Below are 25,653 nucleotides of genomic sequence, written 5' to 3'. Positions count from 1 at the left end.
TTAAAACAAGGTAACAACAGTAAAGGAATGAACCACATTAAAACAAGGTAACAAAGTGATAAAGAATGAACCAACAAGGTAACAACAGTGATAAAGGAATGAACCACATTAAAACAAGGTAACAACAGTGATAAAGGAATGAACCACATTAAAATAAAACAACAGTGAATAAAGGAATGAACCACGTCAAAATAAAACAACAGCGATAAAGGAATGAACCACATTAAAATAAAACAACAGTGATAAAGGAATGAACCACGTCAAAATAAAACAACAGCGATAAAGGAATGAACCACGTCAAAATAAAACAACAGCGATAAAGGAATGAACCACGTCAAAATAAAACAACAGTGATAAAGGAATGAACCACGTCAAAATAAAACAACAAACAATAAAGGAATGAACCACGTCAAAATAAAACAACAAGCAATAAAGGAATGAACCACATCAAGACAACAAGCAATAAAGGAATGAATCACATCAAGACAACCAGCGATAAAGGAATGAACCACATAAAAATAAGATAATGGTGATAAAGGAATTAGCCACATAAAAAAACAACAACAATAGTATTAAAATAATAAAGTATACAGAAAGGAGGACAACAATAAAGCATGTGCTACATTTAAATAAAATTAATGTAGTCCATAATACTTTACAACAAAAGAAAGTATTACATATAAGAACTCATACTAATGCTACCATTGCCATGCTTTGAACATTTTTAAACAGAGTAAAAATTATCACTAATATAATGGCTAACAAATATATGTAATCAACATTGACGTGTAACACACCACTGGGATACGAATACTAAATTATGGAAGGTGTGTCAGGATCTTATTGGTGAGGTACAGAAAATGGTTGAACTTTAAAATAGCGAGTGTTATAAAAGTTACAAGACAATATGTTATTTTCTTTACATTTCACTTATCTTTTTTTTTGTCAAAACAGTGTTCATTTCAAACAATCATAGTAGAATGAAAAGTGAACTTGGGTAATGCTGTATATTATATGTTGACCGACCTTTTGTCTGTAAGAAGCAACTAAAACTACAAAATATAGAGAGAACAAGTAGATGAAACCTGTTAAGTTTCCTTAACACAAGTTATACATTTAGTAAGTTCACTAAAAATTTGTTTATTATTTGCATTGAAACATTGCAAGATGTTTTTTCATACTACTGAGTATGAACTCAAGTTGCACATCACTGTGTTTTTGGTATAGGGATGGAGGACTGCTGTTTTTTGGGAATTAATTGTGTATGATGTAAAAATGCTACATTCTAGAGTATCACATGAGTTAATGTGTTAATATTCAAAAGTGTGAAGATGATTTGTAACAAGCACACTTTGGAAAATTAAAAATCATGCTACTGTAAAAAGTTTACATGTAAGATAACTGGTAGAGTTTGATGATAATGAAAATATTATCTTTAGCATTCTCACTTTATTATTTATCACTTCTACCCAAATTTTCTGTGGACTAACAATTCTATCTTCTTTTTTGAGATATGCATTGTAGATAGAAGGTTACTTTCAAGATTTCTCAAATCCATGTTTATTTAAGCACAAGTAAATTAGTTTAATTTAATACTTGAAAATTGTTATATCATCGTCTTAATTGTGATCTGGTCATTTCCCATAATGTTTTTACAATTTATTGTACAGTGGTAGATTTTGATAAAAATGTAGCTAGGTGAATTTTTTTTTTTTAACTTTTAACCAAGTTTGAAAATTAGCTTTTCTCAAAAATAATAATTTTGATACAGATATACATTTGAAAACATGTATTTAAAAATATCCAGATCTAATTTTAATGGTGAAAGCTTTCTCATTCCTCCTAAATTTGGCTTTAAAATCAAGAATTGGATTTTACCTATTTTAGACTACTATTACAAGTATGAACTATACATCTCCTCTGCTTAATACCAACACTTGTGGATAAACAAAAATGTCGAAATAATTTTTTATAGTAAATTATTTGAAAATGTAAACATTCTGAATATATGTTTATAGTTTCTGACATAATTAAACATCGCGTCTTCTTCCATTCTAAGGCTGTCACAATGTTTTGTTCAAGTTTCTTTCATATGGAAGTGCTGGACATACAGCCTCTCAAAATCTGTAGCCTTCTGCTCCATACTAGTTATTAACTCCTGTGTGGATCTTCTCTCTACTATCACAAGATACATAAAACATTTTACACAAATTTAAAATTATATATATAAAAAGCAGCTGGTATGAGTAGAGAAAGCACTATGTAGAGGAATGAAGAAGGTTGAAACGTTGTTAGCTCCTCTACATAGTGCTTTCTCTACTCATACCAGCTGCTTTTTATATATATAATTTTCTCTAGAAGTGGGTTTTCTTGTTATCACGAAATATAAAACACATACTCCATCTTATAGTTCATTGTTAATGTTTATTAACATGAGCATATATGGTTGTATTAGAAATTCTTGGAATTTTCTAGGTTTAAATACTATTATTTTGAGACCCCTCAGACAAGTGGTTAAGAAACGTTTCTTTACTATTAAAAACATACACGAGCTCTTCTTTAACTCTGTTCCACTCAAACATAAACTCTTCTTTATCACTGTACTATTAAACATGTATAAACTCATCTTTAACATTGTAAACATTTTTCTTCAGTTCAGTACCGTTTAAACTTGTGCGAAAGTTTCTTTGGGTTTGTACTACCAAAACATGGACAAATTATTCTTTAATTCTGCACTATCAAAAAATGGACAAATCCTTCTTTAGCTCTGTACAACCCAAATACATTCCAACACGCACAGTTATTTTGGGCGATATTCTACACTGAGAAGTATGCAGAAATTTATTTACGGCTATAACGCCCACACACGTGGAGTTTTCTAACATGGAAAAAAAAATACGAGTTACATTCCATAAACATTTCCTTCCCCCATTAAATTTTAAGTTACATAATACTGATTTTCAGTAAACAAAGATTATAAAACAAATATGTTTGGTTGAAATAGATTGAAAAAAGATAAAGATGTTAAGGTGAAACAAGAAAGATTACACTTCATATTCTATTCAAACAAATTGATGAGACCAAGGCTTAACTTTCAATTCAGTAGGAAAGCATCCAATTTGCTCTTCTCCTGTACAGCTTGGTTGTTAAACTATATTTTATTATCTCCCCCCCTTTATTGTTGTGGTATCAAAACATGCCCATTTCCACTCTTAACTAATTGTAAAACTTTTTTCAGGGATGGGCATGATGATGAACTCCACACATGCATTGAAAATATATATATTACATGTATATAAATGAAAAAGTCTTTTAAATTAATGGGGGGAATAATTTGTAGCAAAAGTTTTTATTTATTTGAAATATTATTTCAAATTGATTACATCATGCTGTGTTTAATTATAGGATATTTGAATGACAGTGTCCAGTAGAAGATTTACTTGTTGAACTCTACCATGTGATTCAAAAGCTATTAACTGTTGAAAAAATTAATACTCAATCTGTTACAAATTGTCAAGTTGACTTGCATCTTCTTACAATAACGTTTGGAACAATGTGGGACATCTTGGCTGTTTGACACTCTGAGCTAACTTTACAAAAAAATTAAAGGCAGTACTTATCATCCATATGTTCTTTCAAGTTTTTTCTTAAACTCATTTAAATTTACTGCCTATACAATATCTGAATACAACTCATTCCAAAGGCCAACCACCCTGTTAGAAAAATAAAACTGCCTTAGCTGATGACTCCTACCTTACCAAAATTTATATTTGTCTCTCCTAATTCTACAATTATCATTGTTAAATATGAAAAAGGATAATGCATCAACACTATCAATTCCATTTACAATCTTGAATGCTTCAATCAAATCCTAACTCTTTTTTTTTTTTTCGTGAGAAAAAAATAAGAGAGATTTCAGATTCTCCTTAAAGGACAACCCCTCCATCCAAGAATTCATTTTAGTATCCCTTCTCTGACTCCTTTCCGAGAATTAGATGTCTTTCCTAAGGTTAGTATCCCACAACTGAACATACTATTCTAAATATGGCCGAACCATTGACTTATACCAAGAAATTATAATTTCTTTATATTTGTATTTAGTATTTTTGTAGATACAATCTAAAATATTTTTTGCTTTAGTACTAGCAACAGCAAACTGCTTGTATGGCTTTAGACACTGGTTTATTGACTATTACACCAAGATCCCTTTCCTTCATAACACTGTTAAAGTTATTTCCAACTAGATTATACTTAAAATTCAAGTTATGATAACCCATGCACATTACCTTGCATTTATTATAATTAAAACCCATCTGCCATTTGTTTTCCCAACTCAATAAACAACCTAAATCTTTTGTAGATCAGCAGCATCCTTTTCATAGCTAGCACCAGTCAATACCTTAACATCATCTGCAAATTTAAGTAATTTATTTACTATTTCTTTATCTATGTCATTGACGTAAACTGGAAAGAGCAAAGGCCCTAAGATTGACTCCTGAGATACCCCACTTATGACACTAATCTATTTTGACTAGACTCCATTTGTAAAACCCTCTGCTTTCTTCCATCCAACCATTCTTCTTTCCAATTTGCTAATTTATTCCCATACCTAGAGAGACATTTTTATAAGCCTTTTAAGTGACACCTTGTCAAATGCTTTCTGAAAATCCAGATACACCAAATCTACACTCTTATCCTCACCTCCATAAGCAGTAGCCTTTCCAAAGACTATCAAATGATTTTTCCTTAGTGAAGCCATATTGACTATCCAAAAAATTCTAAACTTTGTTGAATAACTTTGCAAAGTATTTTTTAACACTTTCCAAAAAGTTTCCCAAAGCTGATATAAGACTATTGGATTTATAGTTCCTGGGACAATTTTTATTGCCTCCCTTGAAAAAGAATTGCATTAGCTAACTTTCAATCCTTTATTCAAGGACTTACAAAAATAGTAGCAAGTGGCTCACGTATCTATTTTTATAGCCTTCTTCAAAACCCTTGGGATCTGGCCCAGGAGTCTTATCATTTTATAAATTTCCCTATTTTTCTTAACCAGCTCAGATTTAATGTAGTCATCTCGTTTCCATTTATCAACTGTTCTTAAGTAATCACATTCATTTATGTAAAGCACGTGCTATAAACAGTAACATCTGTTCTATTCCCATTGGCCATAGACTTAATGGGAAGAAACGAAAAAATCAAAAGGTTATTAAATATAGCATTAGTTTCAGTCATAGAAAGAAAGGATTTTGTAGTAGTTGTACTGTTTACAATACGATGCAATAGACTTGAAACGTTCACACGTTGATATTTTTTATGTACATGTACACTACAAATATGTCTCATAAACAGACTTAGCTTGTTCTTAGGAAATGGTAATGCTGCTTTAAAGTTTTTCATTTACAATAAAGTGGCATATCATTTACAGAAAAAGCAACTTATTTTGGCATATGACTACGTTAGAGTAGATGAAGTGGGAATAAAAATACCATATCGGTGACAGTAGAAACGCTTTAAAAGTATATATATATTTGTCATTTCCAAAACAAAAGTAATTAATTAAACAGCGAGCTAACAGAGAAGTAATCTAATGTACAGAAGAATGAATGATCAAGACTGATTCAGAACATTGTGAGAAGTAACAGACAATGTTTCAGTTTTTCAAAAGAAAAAAGGAACAAATAACGTCGAATAACAGCCTACTCAAGTTTTCAACGTTTTAAAAATAAGTGTCTACTAAGCATAATGTACTGTTTACATTATTTATATCGCTGAAACATATTCACTTTTTTAAAGTGCCATCGGTTAAAATAATTATTAAAATGTAATACACAAGGTTTGTCTGTCCTACAAATGAGCGAGCACATTACTATTTAAACGCACATACGCGTGCACTTCATCGATTGTAAAAATGAAAGGCAGATGTAAATACAGTTTAGTGCATATTTTGCACAATAAAATATTAAAAGTTTATCAAATGTTTGAAAAATATCTCATGTTAAGTCGTAAAATAACATTAGAAGTTTATTTATTTATTGTATTAAATGTATGTGTATTTTTTACAGGAAAGCCACACTGCGCTATCTGCTGAGTCCTTGTATAAGTAGGGTAAAGTTTAGTAAAAAACGTACAGAAGTTGCAGTGTTAATTTATCTCTTTATCGAATATAGTTGTACCTAAACACACGATTTCTACAAAATACAAAAAAGTTCTAATCACAGACATCGAAATCAGTAAGTCTACTTCTCTTAAGGCTAACATTAGTTAAGCCTTTACTAAAAGAGTATTTTTGCAATACAGATATCAATTTGACCGTAAATGTCTTGTGCATCTCAACTGGCAACATTATCAATAAACCTTACCATTCTTCAGTTTGCTTTGTAGTCGTCTGTTCTCTGTCTTGAGAGTATGGATCGTCATTTGTTGTGTTTTCAACTGAAAATATATAGTTTTAGTAATAAAAAAATATTAGTTATTAAGAATATTTTACAACTCTATGATAAAATTCGATAACAGTACACGTTAATAAGCAGGCGAATGATGCAAAATGTATAAAAACACAACAAAAAATCGTAAATACAATTTGTATTACTAAAAATGTTTATTATTACAATTTATAATTGCTTCTTTATTAACATAAAGCACTTTAAACATTTGAGAAATTTAAATCAAATATATATGTATATATATTGTGTTTATATATATGTGTGTGTATTAGTTTGTTATAACCAAAAATAAGCCGAAAAAACAAATAGAAACGCTGCACTAATTGAAAGGATCTCAGGGTGAAAGCTATGATGTGGAATATAAAATGTACCCTAGGTTTTGGAGGTAACTGATAAAGTAGAACCCACATTACAGTGAGGATACACCTCCATTCTCTAGTTTCACATAAAGCAATAAAGTAAAGGAATAGCAATATAAATTAAAATGAAAATAACAGGTATAGAAATTAGGAGAGTGAGATGTGGGTGCTCAAGCCCACAATGTCCCACATCTGTATCACCTTTTACTTCCTGCAGACAATTGTTGGGAGGTGACTACTCTCCAAAGTAAAGTTTTTTATTTTTGTTTCGTCTTGTTTTGGGTTATAACAAACTGATATAATTAGTCAGAGGTTTGGATTTGTTGCTTTGAACGCAATCCTTCCTTTTGATTTTGTTTTAGTTTACTTAACTCTATCAGTATTAATATTCTCTTTAAATAAATGTATATATATATATAGTAAAGTAGTACCCCTTCTCTCGACGGAAGTTATGTAAATTCATGATTAATGAAATGTTATCTTAGGACATAAAAGTTACTTCCCTTATAAGTTATTGTAAAGAAAACGTCCATAAAAGAGGGAAAACATAAAATGTTAAATCACAGACTTGCATGTATCACTGCATTGACCTAACAAAACCTTCATGCCAAATTTGTTAAAAATTCATTAACAGGGGAAGAAGTAGTGGTTAAAAAACGCCCATAAAAACTGCAAAATTGGAGATTCGTATTATCTCTACACGAGTCCAAAAAGCCTCCATACCAAATTTAGTGAATATTCATCTACAATGTACAAATAGTGGTAAAAACTACGTAATGTAAAACTAAAAATTTGTACATATATCCCCACGGACCCAATGAACCTCCATAAGAAATCTAGAGAAAATTATCCATCCACACCTTGCAAAGTAGTTACATGGATATACAATAGACAGTACTATTTTATTTATATAAATATAACTGATATGAATCAAGCTATTTGGAAATTTGTCTAATTGACGCGAAAGATAAAAGTAGAATAATTAACTAAAACATGATCCGCTCTCACAAAATTTTAATTTCGTCATTTCTTTACATTAAATATAACGAATCAACAAGTTGTAGAAAGTTACTTAGTAGTTCCGTTAGATAAATTTACAATTCTTTTTTTTTTTTATTTTTGCTTATATCACTTGGCGATGTGTAATTTAATAAGGGCATTTAGTTTAACCCATGAATTATATTATAGACAAAAACGATCTGTTTACTGAACCCATTTAAACAAAAGCAAATCAGCTTGGGGCTGAGGATGTGGGGCATGTAATATATGTATACAGATATGTGCCCCCCAGTTAAATAACGTTTGTGTGAAACAGCTTGCAAATAAAAAAAAAATGTTGAAATCGAAGCTAGTAGTCACGTGATCACAACGATATTGTGCCACTGTGTTATATTCTCGTTGTATTGAAAAGTCTGACGAAGCAAAAAATAGGTAAGATGATTTTGAATTGAAAAGCCAATATGCAATACAGAATCCTTGAAGAAATACTTTTTAAAGATATGAGCTTTGTAACGCTTGATCGAAAACTTTGCGAGGAAAATTTCCAAGATACAAACGCATGCGTGTTATTTATACATGTATAAACAGCTCCAAAGAACAAATCACAAGTACAACGTAATAACAAGGTTCTTTCTTTACTCTTTAAAGGACTAATATGGTGAACAAAGTAATGATGCTTATGTTTTATTTTTCAAAACTGTTGTTGAAAGGTTATTTGTTTTCCTGTTCTTATCAGTTTGTTTTTTGTTACGAAGAGTGCAGCCGCCGTGAGGCTGTAACACTACAGTAGATTAGGCCGACTGAGGAAATTTGTTTTTAAATTTGTAGTACATTCCGGATGTTCTTAGATATATTGATTATAAAGTTGAAAAATAAAAATGACCGATACTCTGTAGAACATAATTTAAAAAAATAATTTTAATTCAGTCAAAGTTTCGCTACTTCGGTTTCATTGGCTCTAGTAGTACAGGTAGGATCGAGAAAACCTGATAAAATTTTAGTTTAGTGGTTTATTTTATTTGTTAAGAATATTTTTTCTTTATTGCATGAAAACTCCCCAGCTACATGTCTAAGAAATAGTTTGTCAGCAAACAGAAAGACTAGCTGGAGATTATGACGTGACGCATAATTCGGAGTAATGGTAAATCTATAGACTTACAATGCTAAAATTTGTGGTTCAGTTTCCCACAGTAAACAGATCAGATAGACAGCCCACTCTGTTTTGTTTTTTGCTCTAAAACACATTAAACACGTGACTTACATATTTATTGCGCTCTCCCGAAACCAGGTTTCAATATCTGTTGTGGGCAAAGCACAGATAACCCATACTGCAGCTTTATACTTAATAAACAAAATATTTATGGTACGTAATGCCATTTACGTAGAACTTTTTATTATTCATTAGACCAAAAAACGTTTATATCTTGAAAAAAAAGATATTTTTGCAAGTGTAAGATGTGAATCGTTTTATGAATATTAATAATAAACAGTGTATTACACTATGCTCAGTTATTTAGTTTTTATTCTGATAATTAATATTTTTATTGTGCTTAATTTTCGTAAATTTACTAAAACATTTAAATGATTTATAATCCTATACGACACTTATTGTGTTTACTTAACCCACTTCTGTATGAATAATAGTCAATAGTTTTGAATTAATCGTTTTCTTCTGATACGCAATTATCACCCTCTGACACTAACCTCAAGTATTGATGCTAAAATCAGATTCTAAACATGATTTTACACCCAATAAATATGTATTAGCTAAATGTTACCAAACGTATAAAGAAAATATCAATTAATCGGAAAAGTAATCCAGTTGAAGATTTTTTACACTTTTCAAACGCAGAATATAAAACTGGTAACATTTATTCTGCATAAAAAACAAATATTTCCAAAATTATTTCATAAATTTCATTGGTTTGTTTCAGAACGTTACACAAAAGAAAAACTAGATTTAGCAAAATTCATACATTTTCTATTGTAACACAAAATTAATTTAAAAATTAGACGCCCTTTCTTCAGTAGCTCAGCAGATTACATCAAAAATTGGGTTTCCATGCCTGTGGTGGACAGATCACATAATACAATTCATTTAACAACAATCAACTAGCGAAAACAAAATTTAGAAGTCCTCGCCGTTCATATTATACTTATAATTCAAATTGTGATAACCCGTATGCATTATCTTGCATTTATTGCAATTTTAACACATCTGCCATTTATTTACCCAACTCAATAAACGACCTAAATCATTTTGTAGATCAGTATCATCCATTTCACAGCCAGCAACACTCAAGACCTTAATATTATCTGCTGAATGTAAGTAATTTATTGACTATTCCTTCATATATGTCATTGATGTAAATCAAAAAGAGCAAATGTCTTAAGACTGAGCTTTTAGGTATCCCACTTATGCATTAATCCAGTTTGACCTAACTCCATTTCTAACAATCCTCTGCTTTCTTTCACCCACCGACTCTTCCTTCCACTTTGTTAACTTATCCCCCACACGTACAGACACAATTTTTACAAGCCTTTTTTGTGATACATCATCAAATGCTTTCTGAAAATTCTGATACGCCAAATCGACTCACCCTCATCCACATAAAAAATAACCTTTTCAAAGAATGTCAAATGAATTGTAATACAAGAGTTTCCTTTAGTTAAACCATGTTGACTATCCAACAAAATTCCAAACTTTATTAAATGGCTTTGCAAAGCATCTTTTATCAGACTTTTTGAAACTTTTCTCTCAACTAATGTAGCTCTAATAGACTCATAATTACTGGAACAATTTTTATCGCCTAATGTGAAAAGAGGAGTGACATTAGCCAACTTCCAATTCTTTTGTACCTGCCCACTATTCAAGCACTGACAAAAAATATCAGCAAGCGGCTCACATATCCTATCCTTAACTGTCGTGCCCGTTTTCTTCTCAGTTTGTATTTCAATAAATGTGGCAGTAAGTGTATGATGTTTTGTACTAACAGAATTTCTCTGCAAGTCTAAACTAGCAGGGAATGTATGGTGTATTGCAGTAACAGTAACCAAGAAGCTCCCTTTACTTGACAAATATTTTGTGCTATTTTGGACATCGTTTTATGAATATTAAAAATAAAATGAAGTTTTTCAGTAAAGTCTCATGGTAATATTTGTTAATGGTGATGGAAATGTGTCACTAAGTTTTATACTGATGAGGGAATTTTCAGGCATCATCATATAGCATTGACCTCGAATATTCATCGCGTCCAAGTCACGTTCTATAAACTCATTAGTGATGTGTTACAGAAAATGTATTATATCGTTGTTTCATGAACTGCTGCAAACTATACCAACCTCTCTTCCATCATATTACATAATGAGTGAAAGTTGTTCCTCACGTTCATCTGCCATAATGGCAGAAGTATTTAACAGACTCTGATGGCTGTGACAGGTAAAGTTATATCAAAAAAGAACAATTTGGTAGAATTATGTTAAAATAAACATGTCTTAACCAGTCTTAGTCTATGTATTGTCCAAACATTTTAAGGAACACTTCAAAAATAAATAAAAACTATTCTTCTGGTAAGGTTGTGTTAATCGGATATCAATCGTCATCATTGTTGGTTTGTTTGTTTTGAATTTCGCGCAAAGCTACACGAGAGCTTTCTGCTGGATATTAATTACTAAATAGTTTCGGCTGCTAATTTGCTTCCATTGTCAGGGACATCCTGAGAATTATTATTTTTATACTGTTAGTGCCCAGGATTTAATTCATTGTCCTTTTTGATGGAAGTCTGACGTGTCGTCCTCAGAAACAGAAATAAAAACAACACTATATCAGTTGTACCAGCAGACAAAGGGAATAATACAGTGTTTATGTATAACGAGAAATAATCCGCTAAACTACAAACTCCAGTTGAAGGTGTCCAATACATGAAGGCCAACTCTAACCTAATCATTAACATATAGAATAAAATCAACCATCTCCTTAAGAAACAATAAAAATAACGAATAATCAAACAACCGTTAATCACGTTGTACCACACATATCCATCGCCTACCTAAAGTTCAGAGACAAAACTACCGTCTACATTCCATAGCTAAGTGGGTAATTCAACCACGCAACCCATTACCTACATATCTGGTGGTTCGGGCGCTTGACTCCCAATTCACGAATTACGAGTGTGAATCCCCTTCACCGAACATGTTCGTATTTTCAGCTTTGAGGGCATTATAAAGCGACGATCAGTCCCATTATTTGTTATTAAAAGCAAAACCCAAGATTGGCGATGGGTGGAGGTCACTAGCTGTCTTCCTCATACTCTATCAGTGCTGTATCATCACATTTTACTTATTACATGAAGACAGGTACTACCAACAACAAGTCTGCTGTATCGTCACATCCTGCTTACTACATGAAGACAGGTACTACCAACAAAAAATCTACTGTATCGCAGAGATGCCAATTATTTCAAATGACTGAGCGTAATAATTGTAGACAGAGCCCTTTCACAGTTTTAGTCCTTTTAGATTTGCCAGAAACAAGACAATCTGGTGAACGAGGCCTCTTTTTTTTCCAACTTGTGAACGATCGCATTGGCGTTTCTATGCCGCTTAGAAAACGAGAAATGCCCATCTACGCGAGCGCTGATTGGCTGACAAAGCACTGATGACGTAACTATGGATTCCCCCACGTACCCAGCATGGAAAAGCACCGCACTCAAACTATTGGTAGACGTCGGAGATACAAATATTTTTTATTATTTCAAGCACAAACATTATTATCGCAAGTAGCCATTTGGACTATGTCTTTTATTTATTATCAAAATTTATTTGTATCTCACTAGAAATTTTCTTTTCACCCCTTCAAGCCCTGGGGGAACAAGTTATCATTTTATTGTATAGGCCTATATAATATATAATAATTTGGGAGTTGCAACAAGTCGTAATATTTGTCTGTATGAGCATATAGTCGTAACGTATACACCACAATCGTAATGATTACGCTCAAATCGTAATGGTTGGCATCTCTGGTATCGTCACATCCTACTTACTACATGAAGATAGGTACAAGTCTGCTGTATCATGACATTCTTTCTACATACAACATGAAGACAGGTACTACTAACAATGCGAGATTCTTGCTACGATTACGACCTCTCTCCAGCGCCCAGTAATTTCGAAATTAACGCCTTCATTACAGCCGTTCTATGCCCCAATATATGTTTTAGGTACATTCGTAATATGACCACATACTACAGACAAGATTGAAAGATTCATGAACTATCTGAACAAATACACATAGTGCAGTATAACTTAGTATGGAAATAGAAGTATATAATACTTCTCGTATAATAATAAATTCTCGTTTCTTGTCGTGACAGTTATTAATACAAATAATTCATGGTAACTTACAGGAAATACACAGGTATGGGTAAATACTATAAATCAAACTACTCCAACAGTGTAAAGAAAAACACCATGGACTGCCTAGTTTCCATAATTAACAATACTTACAATACTGAAGAATGAAGAAAACAAATCATTGCAACCTTCCTTAACAGTGCATATGCGGAACAATTGATGAAGAAAAATAGAAGATAAATGCCAAGAATAAATAGGAAGAATGTTACAGACATATTCCCTTGAGCCAGCGGTCTTTTTGAAAAGGTACATGGTATATGTAAATAAATTCAGGTAATTATAGAAACCACAATCGTATTGTGGTAAGTGAACAACAAACCATTTGAAGACCCAATGGAGAAGGAAAACATTTGCAACATCTCCTGTAGATGTGTATTCTGGGAATAAAACTTTAATACTGAACACGATATAAACTACATTTGAGTCAGAGAAACCTCTCAGATCCACCTAACTGACAACCACACAGTTGAATCAGAAAATCCTGTACATCTGTCTTTATAGCATTCAAATAATTATTTATTCAAGTTATAAGTGAGGGAGCCGCTTGTGGAACGAACAACGCACCAGACTTTCATAAAAGAAGAACCATTATCAGGACTTCTTTGAAGACTACAGCAGATTAGTAACCAATACAAATGATAAAACTAGTTAATAATTAGTAATTAGTAGTTAGGTTTAGATGATTCAAATATTATGGAAATACAACTGAAATATGGAATTATTTACTACAAGAAAATTCATTTAGTTTTCAAACACAAGTCAATGATAATGTGACCATACTTTGAAAAAGCCAGTATATATTATGGGTTTAAAGAAAATATACATAGAATATAACTATCAGATATGGAACAAACAAAAGAAGAAATGGTTCGAACTGCACTTGCATATTTAATGGAGAAAAGCAGCCATTTCTTTGTCATCTGGAAGAAACCACTGAGAAAGATTTAAAGAAAATTTTTTTCATCTGAAGCCAGAAGACTCGAAAAAAGACAGAATTGGTTGGAGAAATGCAGTACCTGAAGTTCTTGAAGTCCAACTACAGAATATATGAGATAATTGCATAAATGTTATTTTATGCAAGCAATACAACCAATCCTGATTTAGGCATTTTGTATATGGTTGGTCATTAGCGGATCGATTGTTGTCATAAACTCTACAGATGGCGTTATAATCCATCAGACTTAACACTGAGTCGAGGCAATTGAGAGGGAAAATTTGTAACAACAGATTATAATTATTTATTCATCTATTTGTTATGATTTTTATGTGTGCAGAAGATGGTGTGTTTTTATTTTGTTTTTAAGAATCGGCTTAGAAAAGTGCGAATTCATTAGAAAATAATTTCTTACAGTATCAAGAACTGAATAATAAATTTGATTTTGTTCTTACATTTTTATGTCGCCAAGTACAAGAGTATTAAAAAATGTTACCATAAAAGTTGTGCCTCACGAAAAAGTTAAAGCGTATCTTTCGTTAATAGTATCGCATACAGCAAATTATTGGTGTAAACTACGGGGAAGGCAACCAGTCGTCAACACCCACTGCCACGAATAGTGAGATTGATCAACACATTATAACGCCCCACCGGCTGAAAGGGTGAACATGTTTGGTGTGTCGGAGATTTGAACTCACTACCCACAAATTACGAGTCAATCCATACCGATGATACCAAGTATGATGTGCGTGTATGTGTGTTTTCTTATAGCAAAGCCGCATTAGGCTATCTGCTGAGTCTACCGAGGGGAATCGATCCCCTAATTTTAACATTGTAAATCCGTAGGGGACTTAAGTATGAAGAAATATGTCATAAAACATTGTTAAACTTTTAACAACACCCAACAAACGTGAGACGTGACAATATAATGTAAAAGAAAAGTATAATTCAACAAAATATTTTATAATTATCTGTAGGCCCGGCATGGCCAAGCGTGTTAAGGCGTGCGACTCGTGATCCGAGAGTCGTGGGTTCGCATCCCCATCGCGCCAAACATGCTCGCCCTTTCAGCCGTGGGGGGTGTTATAAGGTGATGGTCAATCCCACTATTTGTTGGTAAAAGAGTAGCCCAATAGTTGACGGTGGGTGGTGATGACTAGCTGCTTTCCCTCTAGTCTTACACTGCTAAATTAGGGACGGCTAGCACAGGTAGCCCTCGAGTAGCTTTGTGCGAAATTCCAAAACAAACAATTATCTGTATGTTTAATTACATTAAAGAACAGTTGTTAATAAGTGTTTTACTTATTTCTTTTAATATATTATATTACGAAATGCAAAATTTATTAGAAGGTATGCAGCTGAAATTATAGCCAAATGATGTTGCGAAATAAAGTATTTGATTGTATAAGAAAGAAAGTGATATTAATTAATCTAGTCAGATTTGAAATTTTGTGTGAGTTAGGAGAAAAGAAAATACAAGTTTTAAATATTCTCGAAACAATGATAAATATGATTACACATATAAAATAAATTTAACGTAAGTTAAAATAGCATTAAATGTATCTAAGCATGAGATGTATCAATGTATATTATCAAAAAAAGTTTTTGTTTTGGAACAAAGCCACATTGGGCTCTCTGCTGTGTCTACTGTAGGGAATCAAATGCAGGTTTTTAGCGTTGTTAAGTCCGTAGACTTACAGCTGTCCCATCGAGGAACATTTAAAAATACCTGCTATGTAAAATTCATAATATTAGAAAAACATGACAGAAATGAAAAAGAAACCCTGTAACCCAAGCGCTTTTGAATAGTATTTTTACAATTCAGCAAAAGTCAGATTTGAATGAACTTAATTATTTAAATTTTGAGGAATGAATAAATCATTCAATAGTATATATATTTTTTTCATTATTGTTTTACTTACGTGATTAATCCAATTTGCTGTATAATAAATATATTTATAAATAAAGTCCAGAGGTAAAAATCAACTTACCAATTCGTGTAACCGTAGAACTTCTTGTTGGAGCCTAGTTAGACACGTAACCTGAGCTTGATACGCTTCTAAGCTTTTCTGTTTCCTAGAATAATGTTAAAAAGGTTTATTGCGTTCCATCTGATATATTTACTTTTATATCTACTTGTACCTGCGTAAATAATGTGCATTAAATTTAAGAGAAATTTAGTGCAGCCATCTGCCTGGATCATAGATACGGATATATATCGTTTGAAAACTTGACTTAAAGAAGCTTTAAAATTTGATTTTGTTCAAACAGATTTCGAAATTGAGAAACGATACATAGTATTGTCCTTTACAAACCGAAATAATTATTTGAAAGTTCTTGGCATATACACTGCTGGCCAATGAACATAAAGAAAAAATATGCATTTTGCGTTGTTAGACTCAACCACTTATTTGAGTAGAGCTTTGAAAGATGAAAATAAAAAAAGGGAAAATAAAAATAAAACCTTTTTAGCATTTAATAGGAAAAATGTGAACACTATAAAATTAGCCTAAATACTAGCTGGTCAAAGGTTTAAGACCATACCAAAACAAAAAATCTTAAACAGGGTAGGAAATGCCCAACAAGAGGTCTCAGTAGAAAGTTGCACGGCCGTCATTGCGAATAACTGCAAACATTTGCTTTGGCATTGTCGATATAAGCGTTTGCAGAAGGCTGGCTGGAATGTTATTCCAAGTGGTGAAGATGGCTTCACGAAGCTCATGCACTGTTTGGAAATGAGATCAATTTCTGTAGACTTCCCTTGCCATCCACCCCTAACATTTTCAATGGTGTTCAGTTCGATGGTCCAAAAGAATCACGTTATTCGCCATGAAAAAGTCATTTGTCCTGCGGGCATTGTGGATTGCAGCGTTGTCCTGCTGAAATATCCAGTAATTTCCACACAAACGAGGGCCTTTAGTCAATAAGGATGCTCTTTCCAACATGCAAATGCAGTCAGCTGCTGTTCGACGCCCCTGTATAACCTGAAGCTCCATGGAAGGAGAAAGCATCCCAGATCATGATGGAATCTCCTCCACTGTGTCGTGTAGAAAATGTCTACGGTGGGATATCCTTATCGTACCAGTAACGTTGGAAGCATTTGGACCATCCAGGTTAAATTTTTTCTCATCAGAGAACTAAACCTCCTTCCACTTTTCTACGTCCCATGTTTGGTGCTTCTCAGCAAAGTTTAACCGAGCTGTTTCATGGTGGTGAATGAGGCGTGGCCTTTGAAGACGTTTACTGTTTTTAAAGCCTTTCTCTCGTAGATGCCGTCTTATTGTTCTTGAGCTGCATTCTGCGTCCGTTAGGGCCTTAATCCGGTTCGACGATTGGCTGGTGTCTTGCGGGACAGCTCGTCGAATTCTCCAGCTCAACGCCAGCGAAATTTTCTTGGGCCGACCACTGGAAATTCTCGTTCCGTATCCCTCAGGATCTTTTAAGAAATTTGCAACAGCAGTTTTACTACGCCCAATTTCACCACCGATGGCACGTTGAGAGAGACCTTGCTTTTGCAGCTCGACAATTCTGCCACGTTCAAACTCTGTAAACTTTTTTAACCTTTGCTATGGTTTTAGCCAATGTAACACAGGAGATGTTGACAACGCTTATGCTTGAACACAAATGACTAAATTTCGTTACGTGTTTACCGATTAACGCTTCGTGTCAGTACGGTCTTAAACTTTTGACCAGCTAGTATTTAGGCTAATTTCATATTGTTCACATTTTCCCTATTAAATGCTAAGATAGTTTTTAATTTTATTTTCCCTTTTCTTATTTTCATCTTTCAAAGCCATACTCAAATAAGTGGTTGAGTCTAACAACATAAAATGCATATTTTTCTTTATGTTCATTGGCCTTAAGATTTTGACCAGCAGTGTATATTTGATCTTACGTCCTTAATGCATTGCTGGTAATACTCGATGTAATAACAAGCTATATTTTGGAGTACTCCAACAAAGATTGGATTAAGCAACATCGTTGGATTTATACTACAAATCTTATGTCAGTTAAAACTACCGTTTTATTTTCCAGCTCTATAGTTAGAAAAATACCACATTTGTTTACATGGTATATAAGGATTGAATATGTTATATTACAAAGATTTTTTTGAGTACCACCATTTTGTTACAGTGCATGATACCATATTCAGTCATGCTCTATCTGACACCCATACATCTTAACAGAAGCCCTGCAATGTAATTTCCAGTGAAAAAGACCCTGTCGTATAGCTGACAGGTCCGAAGTGCACTAATTCTTTCTGAATGCTTTCTGTAGTTCATCTAGTGTATAAAAACAACTTTTTCCAGCTTCAGTTTCAACAACCTGATCTCCATGAGGTCAGTGTCTGCTAACTTAACATGTATACCTTCGTATGGAACAGAATAAATATCTGTTTCACTCCCCAGTTGTTTGAGGTATGCAATGGTTGAATTGAGAGTATGGATAGTATCTATCTCATGAGTTAAGAGCTAAACGAATTGATCTATGAGTTGCAATGATAACATGAAACATATAAGCACATTGGACGCATAACAAGCTGATGCACTGTTTAACTGAGTATCCTCTCTAGAACTGATTGTTTTGCGTTTAAATATGTTGACTACGATGATGAAAACACTATACTGAACAACGTTAACTCAGCTGCTGAGGACAGGAACTGATGGTGTATATCTGACCATGTTTGAGGAGGCAGACGAGAAAATACCAGTAGAAAAAATGCATCTCAGAACGGCTGGTATTGGTATTAACACTTTTAATATTAAAGAAGAGAACAACGTTTCGACCTTCTTAGTTCATATTTAGGTGTTAGTCGTTGTATAACTTGGGCTCTTTTGATTTTGCTTTTGTTTATATTTGTTTCCTTACTTAGAATCTGAATGTTTTCTATGTGGAGGAAATTTGTTGATGTTGATAAACTTTTTTTATTTTTTAATTTCATCGTTAATTTTATTAGGTGAACATAGTTTTGTGGCTGTGTTTATTTGGTTTCTTAATATGTTGAGTTTTTGTTTTGTTTCATGTGCAGAGTCCCAGGCAATGTATAATCCAGTATGGATAATTTTTCTGTGGATGTGTTTTGAATTGTGGATCAGTTCTAATGATCTTGAGGTTAAGAAATGCTATTTGGTTAGTTTTTCCCTGTTCACTGGTGAACTTAATGTTGAGGTGTATAGAGTTAACATGGTTAAAAAAAACTAGCAGTGTGTTCTGTAGATGTGAATCCAGCAATTGTATCGTCAATTGTGTTGGTTTTTTCCATTTGTAGTAGTATTTTGTTTAATTGTTTTTCATGTGTTTTTGTTGGACTTGTGTTTATTAGGTTGAAATTTGTCTGTATCTGATTAGTGTTGTTCGTTTTTTGAATGTATTCATTTATGTTCATTATAACTATAGTATTGCCTTTATCTGCTTTTAAAATTTTGATGCTGTTGTCTTGTTTTAGGTTGTTTATAGAATTAATATCTTTACGTGTGAGGTTGGTTTTTAGTTTTCTTTTATGTGAACTTATATTAATAGTTTTGTGTAAAAATTCTTTGAAAAAGTTGTTGAGATACAATTAAGATATTCAGAAAACCTTTATTCTAACCTATGAAAGACCGATTCCCGCACACCACAACAACACGGCACTCCCAAACCTCACAAACCCAATTGTCCATTACGACCCATAATGTCGACCTACGAATCATTTAACTACAACCTCGGTAAATATATAGCGTCGGCATTTTCTAAATGTGTAACATCAGCCAGCTCCTTTTTTAAAGACTCTTTTAACTTTAAATCTATTCTTAATCAACTAAATCATAAAGCCTAAATGACCAGTTTTGATGTAATCTCCCTCTTCACAGAAGTCCAAACGAGTGAAGCCTGAAAGGAAGTTTTAGAACTTTATATCTAAGACCCTAACCCAATGATACACATTCCCAGCAACCAATTAACAACCCTGATAGAAGTCACTACCACCAAAATTAACTTCATGTTCAATAACCAAAACTACCTACAAATAAATGGCCTAAGTATGGAGAATCTTGTATCACCAGTTCTAACCAAACTTTTGTGACACAGATCAATGCAGGATGACCCTGAAAGTCCATATCCTTGACGCTCATCTTAATAAATTCAAGGAAAATATGGGAGCATACTCAGGAGCAAGGCGAGCGCTTCCACCAAGATATACTGGACTTTGAAAGCCGCTACCAAAGAGCGTATAACAAAAACATGATGGGACTATATTTGGGGGCTGATACGTGAAAGTGATTTACATTACAGTCGCAAATCTCGAAAACTAAAAATCACTTCTAAATACTTTTGTTCAATTTTGTATAACTTTAGTATAAACACATGTAAATCTTGATTCATATGTTGTTTTATTCAGACCTCCTGTAAAGGAAAATGTGCAGATTTTCCCGTTTTTACATAGAAAATAAGTTACTTTCTAAATTTCATTACCCAGGTCACAAAAGCAAAGTTTGAAGGGAATAATGACCATTTTTTGTACTTTTACAACATAAGCAATTAAGAAATAACGCATACTATCCAAGAACAAAATTTGTGTTACATAGTATTATAGTGAGGTCTCTACATAGTGGTCTCCATATACATTATTGTTGTGATAGCTGATAATTCATAAGACAGTCTAGAAAGTTGTTATATCCAGTTCAATGACTCAAGAAATATTTATGGACCTGACCTTCACTTTCTGAATTATCATGAGATACTTCTATAATGATATGTCAGTGTGATTTGTTACTATAAAGGCTCAATTTATCTAGAAAGTTATAGTTACATTTCTACGTAGCATATTGAACAATAATACAGTTCGAAAAGCTGAGACCATCAGGTACAGTTTAAGAATACTGATGGTTGATTTTACTGGTGACCATTGCTGGAACGTTGACATATCAAATTAGGCTGAAAGGATTATGCAGTTCTTGCTTTACAAGGACACCGGTTAATTCAAACCTTTTGGTAAATGATGTATATTTGCGTTTAGAAATTTCCCATATTACATATTTGACAACATTACCTCATGTAGTATTCCAATAGGAGATCACACCAGAAGGTATGATAAGTTCTATACCAAACTTAAGGGAATTGTGTCCGAACACAGCAAGATAAATGGACATGGAATATATAATACTTAGCAAAAGGTACGTCGCTAGCTAGGTTCGGTACGAGTTATACTTTTGTATTTATCTGATGTAATGGGTTCTCTTTTCCATAGCTAGCAGTGCAAGCAGACAGAACAGTTACCATGGGTTGGTTGCTGTACTATGATGCTAAAAGCATAATTTTGCTGTCATCCCTCATAATTATCATACATTAAATTATATACACTTATGTATGCATACGCTTTGCAACTGACAATACAAAATGTGATCTCACTGGTCACTGGTGAAATGGTGCAATAATAGCAATTTAAGCTGATGCCATAACTGATGGATATCTGTTCATGGGAAGAATGATTGATGCTATTGTTAGCTGCTATGGAAGTATGCATTACAAACGTCCATTAGTACTGAAATAAGTAAGGGTATATAGTAGCACATCACAAAAGGACTGGTTTGTGTATAGTTAAATACATAAACTTAAGGTAAATGAAAGCACATTTTGGAACAAATAAAGGATCTGGCTTGAATGACGACAGGTATATATATCTTTTATATATATTATAACGCCCCACGGCTGTGTGTGTGTTACTAAGTGAACGCGCTAGGCCATGCCAGGCCCCATAGCAAAGCCACAAAGGGCTCTCTGCTCAGCCCACCGAGGAGAATCGAAAGCGTTGTAAATCCATACAGCCAACAGCTATTATCTTAGGTCACACTGATGAAAACAATGATGTTATGTTTAACAAAATTGATGGAGTATTTGAAGTGGTAGCAACTAGAATATTTATAAATTTTGTTAGTTTTTTGTATAAAGTGAAATTACGCTTACTAGTACGTTGAGAATGACAGAAAACGTAGCATATCCATTGGTTTATAGTATTTGTATATAGAAATAGGCTTATTTTATAGAATTGAACAATTTTCAAACACTGGATAAATTACTAATTGAAGGTTTTATCGGTATTAGTTTTGAAAAAAAGAAAACAGTCATTAAAAATAAATTTTGCATTAACTCCGTGTATTATTGTGTGATATTCTAGCAGTCTCTGTGATAATTGTATGAATGTTATACTGAATATACTTATTAGATCATGCATGATTCTAACTATTTATTCCGGTTATATTTAGTTTGTCTCTGTTGGTTGGTTGGTTTGGTTTGGCGTTTTATGGCACAAAACAGCTAGGCTATTTGCGCCAAACATCCTGTAAAAAGTTAAAATTAAAGTAAATTTAATAAAATTGATAAAAGGAAATTAAGGTATAACAAAATGTTAAAAAAACATAGATAGCATAAAACAAATGTTTACATCTTGTCTACAACGTTAAGAAAAAAACTACAGTAATACAAATTATAAAGGACTTTCTGTAGCATAATTGTAATTATCGTAACTCGTCAGGAAGACTAACAGGTAAGAACAAAAACCATCGTCAGTCACCTGAAGTTAACCTTTCCAGTCCTGGTTCCGAATTATTTAACGTTATTGTCACGTGGAAAATGTGTTGAGGTTTTAGGAATACACTGAAAAGCTGCTTGTATAATACAGTCAATTACTGCTGCTACACAGTCGTCTATTGATAGCTTACAGACGATGGCCGCAACAAGTTCTGTAAGAGTAGTGAAAGAAGACCAGTTTGCTTGATCCAGCTTCCACTGGGTTACGCGGGTCGGATGGCATCAACCACAGACAATCTCTCTCAAAATTACAGGAAAATGATCACTGCCTTGTGGATTATTGTCAACCCTCCATGAAAAATGGGAGAATAGTCAAGAGGCAAACTGAGAGATCAATAGTAGTAAAGGACTGACTATGTGCATGAAAATAAGTAGAAAAACCGCTATTGTAAAGAGAAAGTTTGTGATCAGAGAGCATACGCTCTACGGAGCGACTCCTTCCATCAATATCAGCACTTCTCCAGATGGGATTATGTCCATTAAAGTCCCTCACGATTTAAAAGGGAGATGGCAACTGTTCAATGAGAACATGAAGGTCTGATTGATCATATGTCTCTCCAGGCGACAGGTAGAGAGAATAAACAGTGATGGTATGACCCAAGGAAACACGGATGACTATGGCCTCCAAGTTTATGTCGAGTGGCAAAGACAGGATGGGCACATGCTGATCAGCCAATAGTGCCACCCTCCATCACAAAGCCTGTCATTTCTGTGCAAAGAAGACCGCCGAAAGGTGACTGTATCGGCTGTGACGAAAGTAGGAGCGTGAGAATCATTGCAATTAACGCAATGAGGTTCTGTTGCACACCAATAGGCATCATAGTCCTTGCCACTTCAGTAAGCACACGTCAAGGAACCACGACATGACGTCTTCAAGTGACCGAACCGCTGACACTGGAAACATTTGAGAGAGTTTGTAATGTATGGTCGTACTCTGCAATTAAAATAACCTGTCTTGATGATGGCAGGTGGACATGGTGATCTAAATATCAGAAAGAAGACATTGGTCGGCATCGTAATTCCATCCTTGCGAGTGAAGATACGCATTACTGAAGAAACTCCTGGAGTGGAGAAACCAGCGAGAATCTCTATTCTTCAAATCCCTCTCAACAATAACTCCTCATGATTAATTCAAAGTAGCATTAGGTGTAACGTCAATAGGTATATCTCCAAGAGCCTTTGAATGCAAAAGGAGTCCACTGTGTTGAGATTTGAATGTTCAGATCAAAGCTTCTTTACTGACTCTGGAAAGTCAGCAGTTCCCTCTAGTCACCTTCTGAATGAAAAAGGGAGAAAAGTGCCCGAAAGATTTTTCTGAAAGATAATGTAGTATAAGAATTTTACAACAGGTATAACAGATGTTGAAGATTGCTGCTCAGAATCTTCAAGATGTGATCGTTTACCTATGGACTCTTTTTCACTATTGTATTTAAGTTTTTATTTGGAGGGTCCATAATAAAAAATGATTATTTCGGTGCCCACTGACCCCACCCAACATGGAGCTCTACGAGAGTACACACTACAATGCCAAACAAGGACACTGCAGCAACGCCAGGGTTTCGTGAGCACCATACCCAAACACCAGCATCAGATACAATGTCCACAACACCTGTTGAGAGCATCCAACACTGGTATGTGGTTGACCCCTAGCCCGCCCGTCTACAGGGATTCAAGGCCAAAGTGGTGTGTTAGGGTTGGACCCCTTAATCACCAGGATCCCTTCCTCACATTCACGGATACCACGCGTAGCAAACACATGGGTGGATGTATTGATCCCAGAGAAGGTAAACTGAAAGAACAGAACCTTTCTCGGGAGGTCCCTTCACCACGTACTGGAATCAACACCGAAAGTTAGTTTGTCTCAGAAAGCACATTTTACGAAAAAATAAGTTATGAAACGCTCATAGTTAGAGAGACATAGATTCTGTTGTGAATCAAAGGTCTTAGTTTCGGGAATAAATTTTTCCTTTTTCATCGTCGTCTTCCATTAGAACTGGAGATATGGAGACAGAGTCATAAAAAGCGGTCTATGATAAAAAAAACAATGAGTGACACTTTAAAACTGAAATATGTTACTCCTCTACAACTACAAAATAAAGGAATATTTAATTATTTTAATTTTTGTTTTTTGCAAACGTTCTTTGCTCAGATAATTAACATCCTTGTGGACAAGATGTTAGTAGTTGTAAACTTGTGCTAAACTTTACCTCAGGCAAAGGTTAGTCATTTCACAGAGATTTACTGGCTTGGCTACACTTTCCTGTAGAGCTTTAATTAATTGATCTGTTTTCGCCAAAATCCCCACAAGCTGGTTCGGTTACTTCAGAACACAATTAACAACAACTGCTCTGTTATTACAATACAATTAATGATAATTTCATTTACGTTACACTGTTGATTATCACATCTGTATCCAGATCTTTAAATATTTCTCTTTTGATTATAAGTCCGCTAAGGTTTGTTTAATTACTTTAGAATATAATTAACAAAAGACATTATTCTTCTCTATTCTGTTGTTGCAATACAATCTGCGATAATTTCCCTTTAAAGAAACGCCACTATACACTCTTTACGGGTAAACTCATAAACACACAATCTACATTTAAATAATTATATTTCTCACTAACTTAACTTTCACTTATCTCTCTTCTTATGCTTTTATTCTCTTTATTTCCAATGTCTCATTTTCTTTTTCTCACTTTGTATTTTTATTTTCTCTTCCTTTCTTTTCTGTTGATGCTATTCTCTCTCAAAGTCTTCTTGTTATTTAAGTAAATCTCATAGATTGCTATCTTTGAGCCCAACTCGTTCACCTCTCTTTATCCACTTACTGAAACATGATTATATAGTATGCCACCACCACAGCTGTGCGTATGTAGGCCTATTTCCTCTGCCGTCGTTTTGCATTGTATAATCCTGGCTGACTTGCCAAATGTCA

General features: G+C 33.6%; 1 protein-coding gene across 1 annotated transcript in view; it reads right to left on the bottom strand.

Moving 5' to 3' along the window:
- Positions 1–1,703: 1,703 nt before the first annotated feature.
- LOC143223988 (uncharacterized) overlaps positions 1,704–25,653 on the bottom strand; it is a 73,261-nt gene continuing 49,311 nt past the window's right edge. Inside the window, exons 11-13 of the mRNA XM_076452454.1 lie at positions 16,142–16,226; positions 6,363–6,435; positions 1,704–2,178 (exon numbers count right to left, since the gene is read on the bottom strand). Coding sequence (XP_076308569.1) covers positions 2,078–2,178; positions 6,363–6,435; positions 16,142–16,226 — 259 coding nt within the window. The 3' untranslated portion in view covers positions 1,704–2,077. The remainder of the gene's footprint in view (positions 2,179–6,362; positions 6,436–16,141; positions 16,227–25,653) is intronic.

Source organism: Tachypleus tridentatus, chromosome 8, assembly GCF_004210375.1.
Source record: "Tachypleus tridentatus isolate NWPU-2018 chromosome 8, ASM421037v1, whole genome shotgun sequence".
Taxonomy (NCBI): Eukaryota; Metazoa; Arthropoda; class Merostomata; order Xiphosura; family Limulidae; genus Tachypleus; species Tachypleus tridentatus.
Note: the sequence above shows the minus strand (reverse complement) of the source record. Positions and strands in the feature narration are given on the sequence as shown.